The sequence below is a fragment of the Pleurodeles waltl genome, chromosome 3_1 (genome assembly GCF_031143425.1).
Source record: "Pleurodeles waltl isolate 20211129_DDA chromosome 3_1, aPleWal1.hap1.20221129, whole genome shotgun sequence".
In the NCBI taxonomy this organism is placed as follows: Eukaryota; Metazoa; Chordata; class Amphibia; order Caudata; family Salamandridae; genus Pleurodeles; species Pleurodeles waltl.
This window is the reverse complement of record NC_090440.1, coordinates 1,194,411,953-1,194,428,943: the sequence shown is the minus strand read 5'-3', so window position 1 is coordinate 1,194,428,943 and position 16,991 is coordinate 1,194,411,953. Positions and strand designations below refer to the sequence as shown.

At 43.5% G+C, this 16,991-nt stretch overlaps 1 protein-coding gene across 2 annotated transcripts in view; it reads right to left on the bottom strand.

Moving 5' to 3' along the window:
* LOC138285054 (receptor-interacting serine/threonine-protein kinase 3-like) overlaps positions 1-5,974 on the bottom strand; it is a 783,148-nt gene extending 777,174 nt beyond the window's left edge. For both annotated transcript variants that reach the window (XM_069224506.1, XM_069224507.1), the window contains exon 1: positions 5,744-5,974. In XM_069224506.1, coding sequence (XP_069080607.1) covers positions 5,744-5,910 — 167 coding nt within the window. In that variant the 5' untranslated portion in view covers positions 5,911-5,974. The remainder of the gene's footprint in view (positions 1-5,743) is intronic.
* Between the last annotated feature and the right edge of the window lie 11,017 nt (positions 5,975-16,991).

The following is a 16,991-nucleotide window of genomic DNA, read 5'->3' as shown; positions in this document are numbered from 1 at the left end:
TGTACACCATAAACTGAGCCAGTCTCCTACATGTGCCACAAAATTTGCCAATCCATGCCGCAATATCCTGAAGGATCAGTCTATTCACAAGGTTGTTATCACTTTGTCAGACCGTGTGAGCTGGAAATCCCAGAAACTAGTGGGTTTTCAGCTCGTGGGTGGAAGACTCCCAAATTAAAAACGTTTTTGGCTTAAAAGATCGGGAATCTCCCACTTTAATCGGATGCATTGGCTTGTCTGCAGGTATCACACCCTGAAAGTTTTTATATCCACCCTCTATTGACTCTCCCTTCTTCATTCGCCAGGGCCACCATACTGCTGTTCTCTGCAGGCTGAAACTTTAGTTCTTGGGCAGTTTCACTAATCAGAGCACTCTAGCCTGATTACCGGCTTACAATTTTACATCCAGAGACAAGAGTGGCATGTGGAAAACTTCTATCAAAACAGTACTACACTGAGCTGTATATCCTAGCAAATCTGTTTATTCAAGGCCTCAAACAAGTATTAAAAATAAATAACCTAAAAACACCTGTAAAAAAGTACTTCTCAAAAACATTTTGCTTTAACCACAGGACAACAAATGTGCCCCAAAATTTAAAGTAATACGATTTTTAGGGTGAGGAAAAAAAACTGGAATCCCTCGCTACAGAGAGGGTTACAAGGGTGAGACAAATACTGACATTTCATACGACAACCTGTAAGAAAATGTTAAAATGTATGTGTTTCTTTGTGAACACTGCTGTAATTTTGGTAAACATGGTATTACAAATATAGTCTTGCACAGAGGTCGAGGTGAGCTGGATTTGAGGGACAGCTGAAAAACTGTTCCTTTACTTTTCTAAAAAGACAACCGACCCGGACGGTTAATTCTGCTAGTTTAAATGCTTCAGTTTAAGTGTCATTCAGTGAGTCTCTGTGCTGTAAAACCTAAACCGGACAGACAGATAAACAATCCTTCCTGCCAGGGTGCCTGCTTGTCTGAAAGAAATGGAAATGTGTGCTACAAGTTAATCTTCAAATGTGAAGGGTAATCAGCAAATGTAAATGATGTTAGGGAGCCAATACTGGCTTTAATTGATTGAATCACTTGAAACTTTGTGATGACGATTTATTATTTTTGAGTGAGAGTGCAAAGAGTTAACAACTAAGCTATGAACTGCATTATTTTAATTGTAACGATATAACTCTTATTAACTCTGTTGAATGGACAGTAATGTGAAACACGTATTGGCAAAGCCAATAGGTCTCGCCTATACACAAGGTATTGGCTTTGTTTTGCCTTGTTGTACACCAGTGAGGCTCCTGTTCAGCATTGGTAAAGGTTAGTGGTGTGGAGTGTCAGAGTTGAGTGGGGTCAATAGAATGTTGTATAATGGATTTGTCTGAATGTTGTAGAGTGGAGTAGTAGGTTTAGGGAGTTGTAGAGTTGAGTAGAGGGGCGTAGAATTCAGTGGCAGAGAGTGTCATAAACTGGAGTGGGATGGGGTGGAATAGGGTGGAGTGGATTGGGGTAGTGTGGTGGATTGCATTGGAGTAGAAAGGGGTGGATTGGATTGGGGTAGCTTGAGTGGGGTGGATAGAGGTGGGGTGGATTGGAGTGGTGTGTGTTGGATTGGATTGTGGTGACTGGATTGGGTAGACTGGAGTGGGGTGGAGTGAATGGGGGTGGGGTGGACTGGAGGAGGTAGACTGGGGTGGGGTAGGGTGGACTGGCGTGGGGTGGATTGGATTGGGGTGAGGTAAGTGGGGTGGACTGGACTGGAACAGATTGTACTGGGATGGATTGCATTGAGGTGAGGTAGATTGGATTGGCATGGGTGAACTGGACTGCTGTGGGGTAGACTGGAGTGCGGTTCCCTGGATTGGGGTATATTGGACTGGGGTGGAGTGTGGTGGATTGGACTGAGTGGGGTGAATTAGGGTGTGATGGGTAGATTGGATTGGGTGTGGTGGATTGGACTGGGCTGGATTGGGTAGGGTGGACTGGACAGGGTGGATTGTATTGGGTCAGGGTGGATTGGAGCGGATTGAGGTCGACTGGACTGGAGTGGGGTGGGTGGATTGGATTGAGTGGGGTGAATTGGATTGGTGTGGGGTTTATTGGATTGATGTTTGGTGGATTAATTGGAGAGTGGTGTACTAGATTGACGTGTGGTAGACTAAGGTGGTTTGGAGTGAGGTGGATCTGACTGCAGTGAGATGGATTAATGTGCACTGGACTGAGGGGTGGATTAAAGTGGATTGTATTGGAGTGTGGTGGATTGTATTGAAGTGAGATGGATTGGTAACAGTGGACTTGATTGGAGTGGGTGGACTGGATTGGAGTGGGGCGGGGTGGGGGTTTGATTGGAGTAGGGTGGCTTGGATTGGACTGGGGTGGGATGACTGGAGTAGGGTGGGGTAAATGAAGTGGGGTGGGTTTAAATGGAGTAGGGTGGATTAGGTGCACTGGGGTGGACTGGAGTCGGGTGGGGTAGAGTGGATTGGGATGTGGTGGATTGGAGTGAGGTGTATTGGATTGGAGTTGGGTATATTGACTGGGCTCGATCAGGATGGACTGGATTGGTGTGGGGTGGATTGGTTTGGGGTGAATTGGGTTGTAGTGGTTTGGAGTGGGGTGAATTGGGATGGAGTGGGCTGGATTGGGGTAAAGTGGATTGGATTGTAGTGGGTCAGCTTGTTTTGGATTGGAGTGGGTTGTTTGGCATTGTAATGGGGCAGGTTGGAGTGAGACAGGTTGTTTTGGATTAAAGTAAAACAGATTGGAGTGGGGCTGGTTGAAATGCATTGGAGTGGAGCAGGTTGTTTTGGACTGAAGTGGCCCAGACTGTTTTGAACTGGAGTGGGGCAGATTGTTATGGATTCGAATGGGGCACATTGGAGTGGGAAGGAATGGAGTGGGATAGATAGTTTTGGATTGGAGTGGGCAGATTGTTTTGGATTGGAGAGGGGCAGATTCTTTTAGGATGGATTGGATTGGGGTGGATTAAGTTGGTGCGGAGTTGATTGAATGGGAGTGGGGTGAACTGGAATGGATTGGATTGGGGTGAGGTGGATTGGAGTGAGGCATATTGTTTTGGATTTGAGTGTGACTGATTGCAGTGTGGTGCATTAGAGCGGGGCAGATTTTTTTAGACTGGAGTGGAGCACACTGAAGTGGGGCAGATTAGAGTGGGACAGATTGTGTTGGATTGAAAGTGGGGCAGGTGGGAGTGGGGTGAATTAGAGTGGGGCAGATTGTTTTGGATTGCAGTGAGGCAGATTGCTTTGGACTGCAGGGGGCAGATTGGAATGGAGGAGATTGTTTTGGATTGGAGTGCAGCAGACTGCAGTGGGGCATAATGTTTTGGACTGGGGCAGACTGGAGTGGGGCAGATTGTTCTGGATTGGAATGGGGCAGATTGGAGGGGGCCAGATTGTTTTGGATTGGAGTGGGCGGACTGTTTTGGATTGGAGTGGAGTTGATTGAATGGGAGTGTGGTGGATTGGACGGGGTGGAACTGGATGGAGTAGGGTGGATTGGAGTAGGGTATATTGTTTTGGATTGGAGTGGGGCAGATTGGAGTGGGGCAGACTGTTTTTGATTGGAGTGTGGAAGACTGGAGTGTGGCGCTTTGGAGTGGGGCAGATTGTTTTGGATTGGAGTGGAGCAGCTTGAAGTGGAGTGAGTTGGAGTGGACTGATGTGAGGAAAAGTGGGTTGTATTGGGGTGTACTGCATAATTATATGTTATAAAGTGTCATTTCAGAGATTATACATAATAAAGAAACACTTACGCCCTGCAATATTTTGAACAAGTTAATTGTCATCTTTTGAGAACAGCGCCCACAAGCACAAACAAAAGAAAACATGAGTGGAAAGTGAGAAAAGACAACTTGGCAAAATAAAAATAAAAAATTGTTTTAAAAAACAAAAACTTGCCAATTTTGTTTGTCGTTCTGGGCACGTTTTTGCCAGTCTAAAGGCTTCTTGTTTGCGGGGAACAAGAAGTTAAAAAAATAAAATAATAGTACCTTGATTACAAGAGCAGCGGATGCCACTAATTAAGTTGAAAAAACTAATGATTGATCCCATCTCCACACAGAGGAAAGGAAATGATTCCAGAGGTGCCTTGATGAATTACGAGGCCGTAAAAAAGAGTGCCACACTAACCAACAAATGGTGAGTGACAGGCAGGCGCCAAGCCCTTTACTGAACACAACAGAGTCTTGCAAGCGAAACGCATGCGCTAGCGCATGTACTTGCAGGTTCGACCCTAAAGAACAACAAAAAAATAGCATTATGTACAGTCTGGGTATTAGTAAAACCAAAATTTGGGAAGCACTATTTTATCTTAAACCTTTTTGCTCATTTTGTAGCAGGATCATATACTGTGTGTAAAGCAAATTTAGAATAATGACTTAGTGACCTCATAGCACTAAAAAGACACAAGTCACTGCTTGCCAGTGCACCAACCAAGATTTAATTCTGTGACTTTCTGTTTACACACAGAACTTTCGCAGTGCATTAACTAAAAGAGGTTTCATAATGTACTATAATGCATTTCCCACTGAGGAATAAATTTGTTTATTTTTTTGTTTAAGCTGCGTGCTATTTTATATGTAGTTACCTGATGGTAACAAAACAGATACTTACAGATTTGTTTTTTAGCCACACCTTTGACTCTGCCCCCACTGCATGCAGAATCACTGTTCCCAAAATTTTTAGGGATGAGTGTAAATCGCTTTGTCCCCTGCTGTAATCTCTCTTTAGGCTTCTAAACAAGCCCATGTCACGTCAGTCACTTTCATTGGTTTGTGGGCTTGCCCTTTAAAATCCGATTGCTTTCATTAGTGGAAGGCACGCATACGTCATGCCTTTTCCAGTGTTTAGCCCTCCTCGAGCGCACCGACCAACCACTGAAAACATATGAGGCTTGATGTTTTCTGTCTGGTTGCTGGATTACTTTTTCTCTGTATTTCGCAGCACGATCTCGCTGGGCAGCAGTTGAGCGCTTTACATGACATCGATCCTGTTACATAGGAAATTGCACTTTTGCCGGTTACATAGATAATTGCACTTTTGCTGGTTACATGGATAATTGCACTTTTGCCAACAGGTTTCACTATGACCGAACTTTTATTTCCCTTTCTGTGTTTGCTGTTGCCGGCTGTCGGCTCACTTATGTGAAACATTTACTTTTCCGTTTATATGGCACGAAAAGTCCGATTAGTTATGTGAAACTGTTTTACTTTTCATTTTCAATTTATGTGGCAAGAAAAGTCCGATTAGAAGTTTACAATCCTAATAGTTCTAACTCGAGCAAACGCGAGACCCATTGCATTGCAAATCCTTGTTTTTAATGCACTTAGACCTCTAGTCTTGCAAGTGCGCATGAGGCTTAGGCGCACTGAAGTTAAAAAAGACAGAACATGAGGCTCTGAGCTCCGCCCGTCCAAGCTACTCACCGACACTGGAAGGGCAGTGAGGAGTTCGAAGTACGCCCGCCTCTCTACACTAGGCTCCTTCAAGGCCCCGCCTCCTACTCAAACAAGACAAAATTATGTTCTAGGAAGCCCTGTCCTTTTGTCGGACACAAACGGATCTTAATTGGGGTACACCTAAGCCCTCGCCGCCCCCTCATTTTCAGCGAATCACATGTTACTTCATAAACATGAAGTTACTTTTCCAGCATTGCACGGTGTGGGTGTTAGCAGCCATGCGTTTATAAAATCAACACTAGGGATGGGACTTGGTCTTATACCTGCTTCCTCGGATAACCTTCAGCGCCACCTGTAAACCCCACTTTCTGCTCCGATAAATGTCACTAAAGCCGCCTCTGCCGATCCAGACTCGAGGCTCCTCCAAGTCCGCCAGGGAGATAACTGGCAACCGCAACGCTCCGGTCTGCTTAAAAAACACCTCGGCCATGTCTGCTTAGAACTCACAATATCCGCTTGACCCTCCCTTCCTACTACGAGAAGCCTCGCAAACACGCCCATCACTTCCTTGATTGTGCCTTACACGCTTTCGTTAGGAGAAGCCGGCCAAACCCCGATAGCAATGGCAGCTGCAGAGAATACCCTCTTTAAATGAGTTGAGCAGATACTCATTGTTGATAACTAGGTGTATGATACCGCCTGACAATTTTCTTATCATTTACCAAGTTGCATTCTGAATTCGTTTATCTATTTATTGTTTCAAAACATATTATTAGCATTTTTAAAGAAGTCCTATTAAATTATGCAACATCCAAGAGAGATCAAAGCGGGCAAGAGGCACAGCCTAGTAGAGGTGGATACAGAGAGCACAACATACCACCTTGTAAGAAAGGCACCTGTTATTTCCTCTCTATACATTGTGTAGTTGCTTGTCAACCTCCGTTCTCCCACCAACTTCTGCCATCTCAACTGCATAAGGGTTAACAGTCACATTGTGTCCACCTGAAGAAAAATCTGCCATAATAAGCTGGCCCACATCCCTGGATACCCTGAGTAATCCCATCCAAGACGGTGTCTATAATTGCGTAGCTGTAGGGAGCTCGCCATGTGAGTGTCTGTGAAAAAGATTCAAAAGTTTCCAGGGTGGGCAGGACTAGACTAGGCGGTCTTCTGTTCAAGTGTTTAACTAGGGGTCTCCATTTTTCTTTAAAGGCCAAGTGGGACTCCTTCATATTGCTAGATAAGTGCTCCATAGCTAGAATAGCCCACAATCAATGGTGCTACTATATAAGTGGGGGGGCATTCCATGTTTTTCCAGTAGTAGGCTATGGTTAATTTTACGGCTCCAAGGCATTGTAGGCACATGTGTCATTCATCTTTGGACATTTGTGTCATATTGAGGGACATCTGACTGGAGAACATTACTTCCTAAGTAATGGGTACTGGAAAGATTAGGACCTGCTGAAGTAGCTTAGATAAATCTCGCTCTAGAATGCTTAGAGCACTGGACATTTCCACCATATGTGGATTTCTTCCTCCAGTGCCTCACTTCATCTCCAGCACCCAGGAGAAGCATTATGATACAAGCTGTATAGCTTATGAGGGGCGTAGTGCCAATACCATCCTTTATAATGTATTTTCTGCCTCGAGGAGGTGGAGGATGAATATATGTTCCTTCGCAATTTATCCCATCTTTTCTGTGGCATTTGTATTGGCAGCCCATTCACATTCTGTATTGTGTTAATACTATTGTGGGTTGTCATGCGCTAAAAGGAGTTTGTACAGCGCTGAGATGGTGCCCTGTGTGCAAATTAGTTTAGGGAACTGTTGTTCAAATGGCATTTTAGCTCTAGTGACTCCCTGCCGAATAAGTGGATAAGGGACCCAATATTTTGGATCTCGGCATAGTCCAGTCATTTGGTTTCAGGAATGTCATATGTGATTTCACATTGGTGAAAAGTCTTTGATGTCAAGGTGTCATAGATATCAGCGATCATTTTGCAGCCTTCCACTTTCCGTCTAAGGAAGATATGACCCGCAAGAGTGGGTGTGAATGTTGGGTTGTAGTGAATAGGGACATAGGGGGATGGATAGTGCACCAGACCCTGTGCATAAACATATTTGTCCCACGCCGTTGTTGTTGCTGCTGAAGTGCTGACATAGGCACTTGGATGCCTGTGCTGTTTTTTTCAGCCGCACCAGGTCCCATAAGGGTCTCCGGACTATGGGGCTGGCCATCTGCCACCAATTGTTTTTGTAGAGGATAATGGACCAGTCCACTACCAGTTGCCATTGTGCAGCTGCATAATAGTGTGGGATGCTGTGGACTGCTTGGCCCACTGTCCCCCTCGGCTGGATCAGAAGTTTCAGCTGAAGAAATGCCATATGGTTTTGCTGAATATGTTTTAAATAGGGGTAAGAGCCACGAAAGATGTAGAGGAGGCTAGGGAACACTCTCATTTTAATCTTATTGATGGAACCAAACCACGAGAGCACCCGATGTCACCAGGCATGGAGGTTTTGCAATGGCACGCATCAGGGGATAGTTAGTGGCAAAGAGGTCCCCAACAGTTTGTGTAAGTTCATATATTTGAGGATTTGGCCCACCGAAATTGAAAGCAGGTCGACAGTATCTCTCCTTCCTCGGTCGTAACTGTCAAGTTAAGGATTTCAGACTTATCATAGTTAACCTAATGACCAAATACTTTCTCAAAGACCTCAACGAAGCTTAATACTGCTGGGGTGGAGGTGTCTCGAACTCCCAATGTCATGAAAACATCATTGGCGTAAATAGATATTTTGAATTCTCGTCAACCTAATTTAAGCCCCTTTACTTCATGTGTCTGTCAGAATAGGTACACCAGGAGCTGTATAAATAGGACAAGGAGGAGTGGCTACAGGGGACATCCCTGCCTGGTGCCTCTCTTTATTCTGAATGGCCGTGAGAGGTATCCGTTCAAGGCGGCTCAGGCTACTGGGTTAGTCTGTATTAGATATTGGAATGACTGTCACCACTGCCTCTCCCATTTACGGTGGTACAATGATTTAATAGGGCAGTGAGTTTCGGATCAATTTAGGTAAGTATATTTTATAGAATTGACCAGGCCCGGGGTCTTGTTCAGTTTGAGTGACTGGATTGCTAGTCACACCTCCTGGGAGCATCAGGCCTTCCAGAGATTCCCTTTGGGCATCAATGATTCTTGAGGATTGTTTCATTTCTAGGAAGGTGTGTTAGTATGCTGTGGAAGGAGCGGTTCATCTGTAGAAGCTTCAGTAGAAAGCGCAAGGTTTGTCAACTTTACCTTCGTCCTCAAGGCTCAGATGGTTGTGACTGTCTCTTGTATATATTCTCTTTCCCCTTTGCCTCTCAGAAGTCTGGCCAGAGGGGTGGCCACGTTGTCTCCCACTATGCACGATCAGCTTTCAAAGTGGAACAGAAAGACTTCTGCTTTGTTAGCATAATGCATCCACAATTGCCCTCTGTCCGTTTTCAGTGCTAGGGTAACTCGACAGAAGTGCTGCTGCTGCCACTTTTCAAGCTCTTCAATCTCTTCCTTGAATTTCTGTACTTTGAGCCTGTGAAGTCACTAGTGGTCGGCTTCTACTACTATAAAATGGCCTTCATTAACCGCTTAAAATGCATCCCATACTCCAGGGATGGGGAACTTTCCTCTCTCATTTTGTTCAAAGTATTCCTCAATCTGGTGCTCCATTTTGTTTTTACTAACTGGGGCCAGATGTATCATCAATTCCAATAGCGTTTACCAAATTGCGATTTTTTATGACTCGCAATTTAGTAATCACAATTGGAATGTATGAAACTCCAGGAGTTTCATATAGTGATTCAGAAGGGCTCGCAAATGGACCTACCTCATTAATATTCATGAGGTAGGTCACAATTTGTGACCCATTGCGAATGGCTACAATCACAGCGATGGTTGCCTGCTAGGCTCAGCAGACCACCATGTCTGTGATTGCTTTTAAATAAAGCAATCTTTTTTTTTTAATGAAGCCCGTTTTCCTTAGAGGAAAACGGGATGTGTTTAAAAAAGAAAAATGAAAAAAGTTTCCTTTTTCTTTTTTAAGAGTAGGCAGTAGTCTGTGGGACCACTACCTGCTCTTAAAAAATGTATTTGCATGCATTCTCAATGGGGGAAGGGTTTTTGCGAATGGGTTAGCTCCAATTTTAAATTGATGTTAACTGCAATTGTTTTGCAACCTTATTCACGGTCACAAAACTATCATACATACCTCTGCGATTCTTATGTGGAATGTTTATAATGTCTATAGGTAGAATGCTGTGAGGTAGGATAGAATGTGGGAGTGAAGGGAGAAGGTGGTGAGGGATTGAATGCAGGGGCGACAGTTCGTGCTGGCATTGAAATAATACAGAGGTGTTGGCGTTACTGGAGAAGACTTACAATAAAGAAATTTCTATAAAATTCAAAGTGTCTGCAGTGTTACAACAAAGAATTTTGGCACCAAGGGTGAACTAACTACGAACCGTGGTAACCAATTAGGACGAATTGCTGCATGGGGACCTTCAGAAGTATACGACGGAGGGAGTACGCAAAGCGCCAACACCTCAATATTATTATTATTAAAGTGCCTGGAGCTGTATTTGACTGTAGAGCTGTTTTGGTTTACACAAGGCTCACTTCAGATTGGTGAAGCTTTGCACTGCCTTTCCTACGCGGATTTTATTTTGGTTCGAGCATTAACGACGCCTTGGCAGAATAGTTTGGATTCGAATATTGCCGTACGAGGTCAAACAGAACAGCGCACACGAGCCAAGTCTCTTCACGTGCTCTTGCACTATCGCACGCATCGAATTTTCAAATGAACATTGCCAGAGCTTACCGTCACATCTTCGCAACCTATGCATAATCGCGTGTAACTTTTCGCAATCGCGTGCGTCGAAATTTCACATGTTCATTGCTTCACAAGTTGTGATTGTATGTAGCTCTTCGGCTTAATCCTCATCCAGCCTCCGATTCACACAACATCCCCAGCACGTATGAGAAGCTTGTGTCGATTTCCTGCTGAGCCACTAGTGTGATAACGTACGTTGGATTTGGTTCTACTTGGCGGCCATCTTGGGGGCATCACGCGCTGGAGTTTAAGGAAATAGCACTCAAGTTTTATATTGTATTAAAATGTGTGCTGCCCAAACATTTACCCTCACTCCTCCACAACCATTTTTGAGCTCTACAGGAGATCCGCAAGTAAAATAGCAAGAATGGAAGGCATACTTTCTAAATTACTTGGAGACTATAGAACTAACTCCGGTTAGGAACAAGAACATTTTGTTACACTGTCTTTGGCCACAGGGTCTTAAGGTATATAAGTCAGTGGAGAAGAAGGTTCGACAAGATGGTGACTCTAATGTTTTTTTACATGCTTTCGAAGACTTAGACAGATATCACTCTACGTCAGTCTGTATCGCAATTGATAGATTTAATTTCTTTAGTAGGAAACAAAGAAAAACTGAATCCATAGAAGAATATGTTTCTGAATGTAAAAAATAGCAATAACTTGTAGGTTTGGTGTTTTACATAATGAACTGATACGAGATCAGATTATGCATGTAAACAATAACCATATTCAAGAAAGATTGTGGGTTCATAGTGAGTCGCAACTAGAAGAGGTCATTGCATTAGTCAAGAAAGCTGAAATATCAAGTAAGTGTGCCAGGGCTGTTTTAGTTGACTAAAAAGAACCACAGAATGATGATGTTAGTAAAGTAAGGTATAAAAAAAATAAAGACGGGTATAAACATGAAAAGCAACAAATTGAAAAAAGAAAAAAGACAAAAGATGTTATTGCTGTGGGAGTAAGGAACATCTAGCATTTTACAAAAAGTGCCCTGCTCGTGACCAACTTTCTGCAATTTGCAGAATTAAGGGTCACTTTGCCAAAGTTTGTAGAAGAGGTAGAAAAGTGGCAATGATCCACAACAAATCTGATTCGGAGTCAGGATCTGAAACAAGTTTTAGCTCAAAGGAACAGGAATGTGTTTTAGATATCAATAGCACCATTAGTTATTCTGACAGTAGAAACATTGAGGAATTAAATCTAGAGGAAGATTTTTGTGTCAAACACTTAAGTGTGCAATCCAGGAACAAACCAGTTCGCGAGATTTGTTTGGGAGGAGTTGAGATATTAATCGTAGCTGACTCTGGTTCTCCATTCACAATAATCAATAAGAAACTGTGGGAAGAAAATTTTATAAACGTTCTTGGTTCTGTCTTGTTCCCTCCGGATGTTACTCCAGAGAGTTTCACAGGATAATCTATACCTATGATTAGCTTCAGGAAAGTAATTTTTGAATTCAAAGGCAGAAGAACATTGGGCAAATTGTACATAGCTGAAGAGGGACCAGCAGTTCTGGGATGGTTGGATCAGAGGGCTTTGAATATTGTATTAGATCCCAATTGTGTAGAACAAGTGGGGTGTGACAATGAAGGTTACGATGTTAAATTAAAAAACAGGTTTACAGAAGTGTTTTCTTGAAAAATTGACACCCTTAAGGATTTCACACATAAAATCAGATTAAAGGAAAATGCTGTGCCGAAAATTCATAAATCCCGAAACATACCTTGGGTGATAAGAGAGGAGGTTGGACGGGAATTAGAGTCTCTCTTAAAGAAGGGTATAATTGAAGAAATTGATGCATCCGAATGGATTTCTCCCTTGGTGGCAGAACGTAAGGCTAATGGAAAAAGTTGTTTGTGCATTGACTTGAGAGAATTGAATAACAACATTGTAGTGGAGAAATTCCCTTTGCCAAAGATAAATGAAATGCTTGCTTTGACAAAGGACCTGGAATGGTTTACTTCCATAGATTTATTGTCTGCTTATCACCAAATTAGGCTACATGAAGATAGTAAAAACTTAACTGCATTCATGACTCCTCAAGGGTATTATCACTATGTCCCTATGCCATTTGGGTTGGCCTCCGCTGCAGCAGTTTTCCAGAAACTAATGTACACGCTTTTCAAGGACACAAAGGGAGTGATTTTCTTTCAGGATGACATTTTGATTACGGGAAAGAGTAAGGAGCAACATGATACCAGAGTAGATAAGGTGTTAGGTATTTTGAGCGATAAGGGGTTGACAGCTGAGTTTTCTAAATGTAAATTTGGTGTGCAACAGCTGAATTATTTAGGGCATGAAATGACGGCAAGAGGCATTAAACCAAAGCAAGAATTGTTGTCCGCTATTAAAGATGCACCAGCACCTAGTAATAAGGATGAGTTGAGATCATTCCTTGGTCTAGCAGATTTTTATGCTAGATTTGTCAATAACGTTTCAGAAAAAACATTTATTATGAGACAACAATTAAAGAAAATATGTAAATTTGCCTGGTCAGACACTCTGCAAAAGGACTGAGAAGGAATAAAGCAAGAAATTTGTTTAGGAAAAACATTATCAGGGCTTGATCCTAAACTCATCTCTGTTCTTACTACTGATGCGAGTTATAAGGGTATTGGTGCAGTCCTGAGTCAAAAAAATGGCAAGGATGAATAAGTCACCATAGCATTTGCCTCTAGAGCATTATCTTCCACAGAAGAAAAATATTCAGTCATAGAAAAGGAAGCTTTAGAAGTAGTATGGGGACTAGAACACTTTAGGAACTTTCTGTGGGGTTTTGATGTTGAACTAAGGTGTGATCAGAAACCCTTAATAAAGGTCCTATCTACTGAGGGTCTTCTGAAAGCCACCACTAGGATAGCTAAGATGTCCATAAGGCTTTTGGATTTCAAATATAGGTTGTTGTATTTACCAGGTGTTAAGAACAAAATTGCGGACTGTTTGAGCAGATTGCCGTTACCTCTTGAGGAAACTGTGGAAGATGTTGAAGAGGTCTACTGAATGGAGTGCTATTAGTAGCAAGGTTTGTGATGAGGCGAATTCGAATGATCAAAGGTCTACACTAAGACAACAACAAAAACATTAATGCAGAATTAAGGAACTTATTTGAATTATGTAACAAATTATCAGTGATTCAAAACAATGTTGTGAGGGGTGATAGAATTTTGCCACCAAAAAAGTTGAGGGTTACTATTATCAAAATAAACCATGAAGGACGTTTAGGCTTGTTAAAACTAAATTGAAGATTAAGGAAAATTACTGGTGTCCAGGTACGGATACAGAATTTGAGAGAATTGTTTGAATGCTGATAAATCAATGGTTCTTTTGAAGCCAATGTTACATCCTGTTCCATGTCCTAAGATGGCGTGGGAAGTTATTGGTGTAGATATGATGGGTCCAATTGTTGAGGGAAACGAAGAATAGAACATAATAGTGGCCAATTCAGGAAACATATTGCTGTTTTTGGATGAACTTTTCCAGAGGGAGGGACTGCCTAAAAAATTATTACAGACAATGGTGTTCAATTCAAAAGCCGGGAAATTGAAGAATTTCTAAATAGGAATGGCATTGAACACAAATTAGTGTCTGTTTATCATCCAAGTGGAAATGGTGAAGTGGAGAGATTTAATCGAGTTATTAAAGACTCGTTACAATTAGCTAAATATAAAAAGGTTGATTGGAAAACCAGTATAAAAAAATGATTTGGATGTATAGAACTACTCCGACTGTGACGGGTTACAGCCCATTTACCATTATAAGAGGAATAATTCAATTTATGAAGGACAATCAAGGTTGGCTAAGTAATTCTAGACTGAAGAAGTGGTCTTCCTCGGAGGTAAAAAAGCAAATTCAAAAAGCTTAAGAGAAGTATCAAAGTTAGGTGGACTTTAAGAAGGGAGCTAGGGAAATTAGTTTAAAGAAGGCTGAATTAGTTTGTGTTAAATTACCAAGTAAGGTTAAGAAAGGAGAAAGCAAATATTCTGAACCAAGAACAATTGTTGAGGCTTACACAAATTCGGCCAAATTGAGTGATCCTCGGGTTTGGCACATGAGTCATTTTGCAAAGTGTAAAGGGGAATCAAAAATTTTGGGTAAAGATTCTACAAAAGATTCTACAAAAAATTATTTCCGGTTGGATGCTATACAAGGTATTGATGATTACGCCACTACTAGGTAGGAAATTAGTAATTAAATTGTAGAGGAAAGTTCCTCATGAGGGGAAGCTAGTGCTATCAATGATAGTTTTGGGGAATTGTGGGGAATGAAACCTATAAAAGTAAACAAGGTAGAATCATCAAAAAAACAGTATAATTACGAGATTATATTGTGAAGTAGATTGTTCTTAAGTTCATGTATTTGTATATTGTTTTTTTCATTTTAATATTGTTCTTCTGTTCATTAGATAAGGGGGAAGATGTGTTATATATTATGTGGAATGTTTATAGTGTTGATAGGTGGAATGCTGTGAGGTAGGATAGAATGTGGGAGTGAAGAGAGAATGTGGTGAGGGATGGAATGCTGGGGCAACAGTTTGTGGTGGCATTGAAATGATACAGAGGTGTTGGCGTTACTGGAGAAGACTTACAATAAAGACATTTCTATAAAATACAACGTGTCTGCAGTGTTACAACCAAGAATATTGGCGCCGAGGGTGAACTAACTACAAACCGTGGTACCCAATTAGGACGAATTGCTGCTGGGGTCCTTCAGAAGTATACAACGGAGGGAGTACGCAAAGCGCCAACACCTCGTTACTGGAGAAGACTTACAATAAAGAAATTTCTATAAAATACAATGGGGGTCATTACAACATTGGCAGTAAAAGCCGCTCACTGCCGTGCAGAAGACCGCCACGGTCATTATGACCCACAGCTCGGAATCCGCCAAAATCCAGACAACCACACAAGTCCGCCACACCAAAGGTCAGTGATAAACTGGTGATAACAAAACCTCCACCGTCACGCCAACAGGAATATGCCCACACTATCACGACCCACGAATCTCCGCAGCAGTCTTTCAACCGCGGTATTCCATTGGCGGTACACACCGCTGCGCTCAAAATACACACACTCTTACAAAACACTACCACATTGGACAAATCGAAATACACACACCTGATACACATACACACACCACTCCCACACACCCGATACAATATAAAACACACACCCACAAACCCTTACGTCAACAATTGCGACAGAAGGCCAGAGAGAGACGCCACCAGAAAGAACAATAGCATCCACAGGCACCCTACACCATCACTCACACAACATCCAACCACCTCACACAACACACCTTTAAATATCCCCCCACACATCACAACACACACCACCCCACACATCACCCACACCACCCCATGGCCCTGCAAAGACACCCCAGGTTCTCTGAGGAGGAGCTCACGGTCATGGTGGAGGAAATCCTCCGGGTAGAGCCACAGCTATTCGGATCACAGATACAGCACACCACAATAGCTAGGAAGATGGAGCTATGGCGAAGAATAATGGACAGGGTCAACGCAGTGGGACAGCACCCAAGAACTAGGGATGACATCAGAAAGAGGTGGAATGACCTGCGGGGGAAGGTGCGGTCTGTGGTCTCAAGACACCACATCGCAGTTCAGAGGAGTGGCGGCGGACCCCCACCTCCTCACCCACAACTGACAACATGGGAGGAGCAGGTCTTGACTATACTGCATCCTGAGGGCCTCGCAGGAGTAGCTTTAGGAATGGACTCTGGTAAGTCTAATCTTTCACTACTTCATCCCCCACCCACCTGCATGCTATCACCTACCCCCACCCTCACCCCCATCACTCCAACTCCTCACGTATGTCCCAATATCACAAACTACACATCCCAAACCCATGCCCTGCATGTAACACCAAAGCATGGACACCCATCACCAAAGTATGCCCACTGCACATACCCATACACCCCCCCTAAACCATTATCACACAAGGTCCTACACAGGAATGCAAGCACTGGGGTACAGGGTCACCCACCCATTGCACACCATGGCACACACAGATGCAATAATCATGCCTTTACACCCCTGCAGGACCCCTACCCAATGTCACCGGACAGGAGGGTCCAGACATGTCCACTCCACCCACAGAAGAGGCCCACAGTGATGACAGCAGCTCTGTCCAACTGGATCTAGATGATCAGCCCGGCCCAACTGGGACCTCGGGACAGTCGGTTCCCCTCACAATGGCACAGGCCACTACAGAGCTTCCCCCCTCTAGAAACACCAGCACAGCACCCACCCAGCGGGCCCATACCTCTGTCCCCGGGACACGTCAAGCAGCAGTATGTCCACCACTACAGGGAACCCAGGATAACCCACCACCCCAACAACACCAGGGACCTGGGGCAGTGGCAGTGGGCAAACGGTTCAGGGGACAGAGGCCCAGGAACACAGGGGAACTGGGAGGGCTGCTGTGTGACAGGGGGAGGACAGGCCCAGGGAACCCACTCTCCACGAGGCCCTCTCCAACATCATGGGAGCCTACCACCATTCCCAGGAGACGATAGCAATGGTATTGGCCAAGTTTCAGGAGACCCAGTGGCTGCAGGCGGAACAGTATTTGGGGGTTCAGGGAGGAACTAAAATCCATCAATTCCACCCTGGGGACCATTGTAGGGGTGCTGAAGGAACTCGTCAACACCAGGAAGGACACTGTGGCACAACAAGGGGCC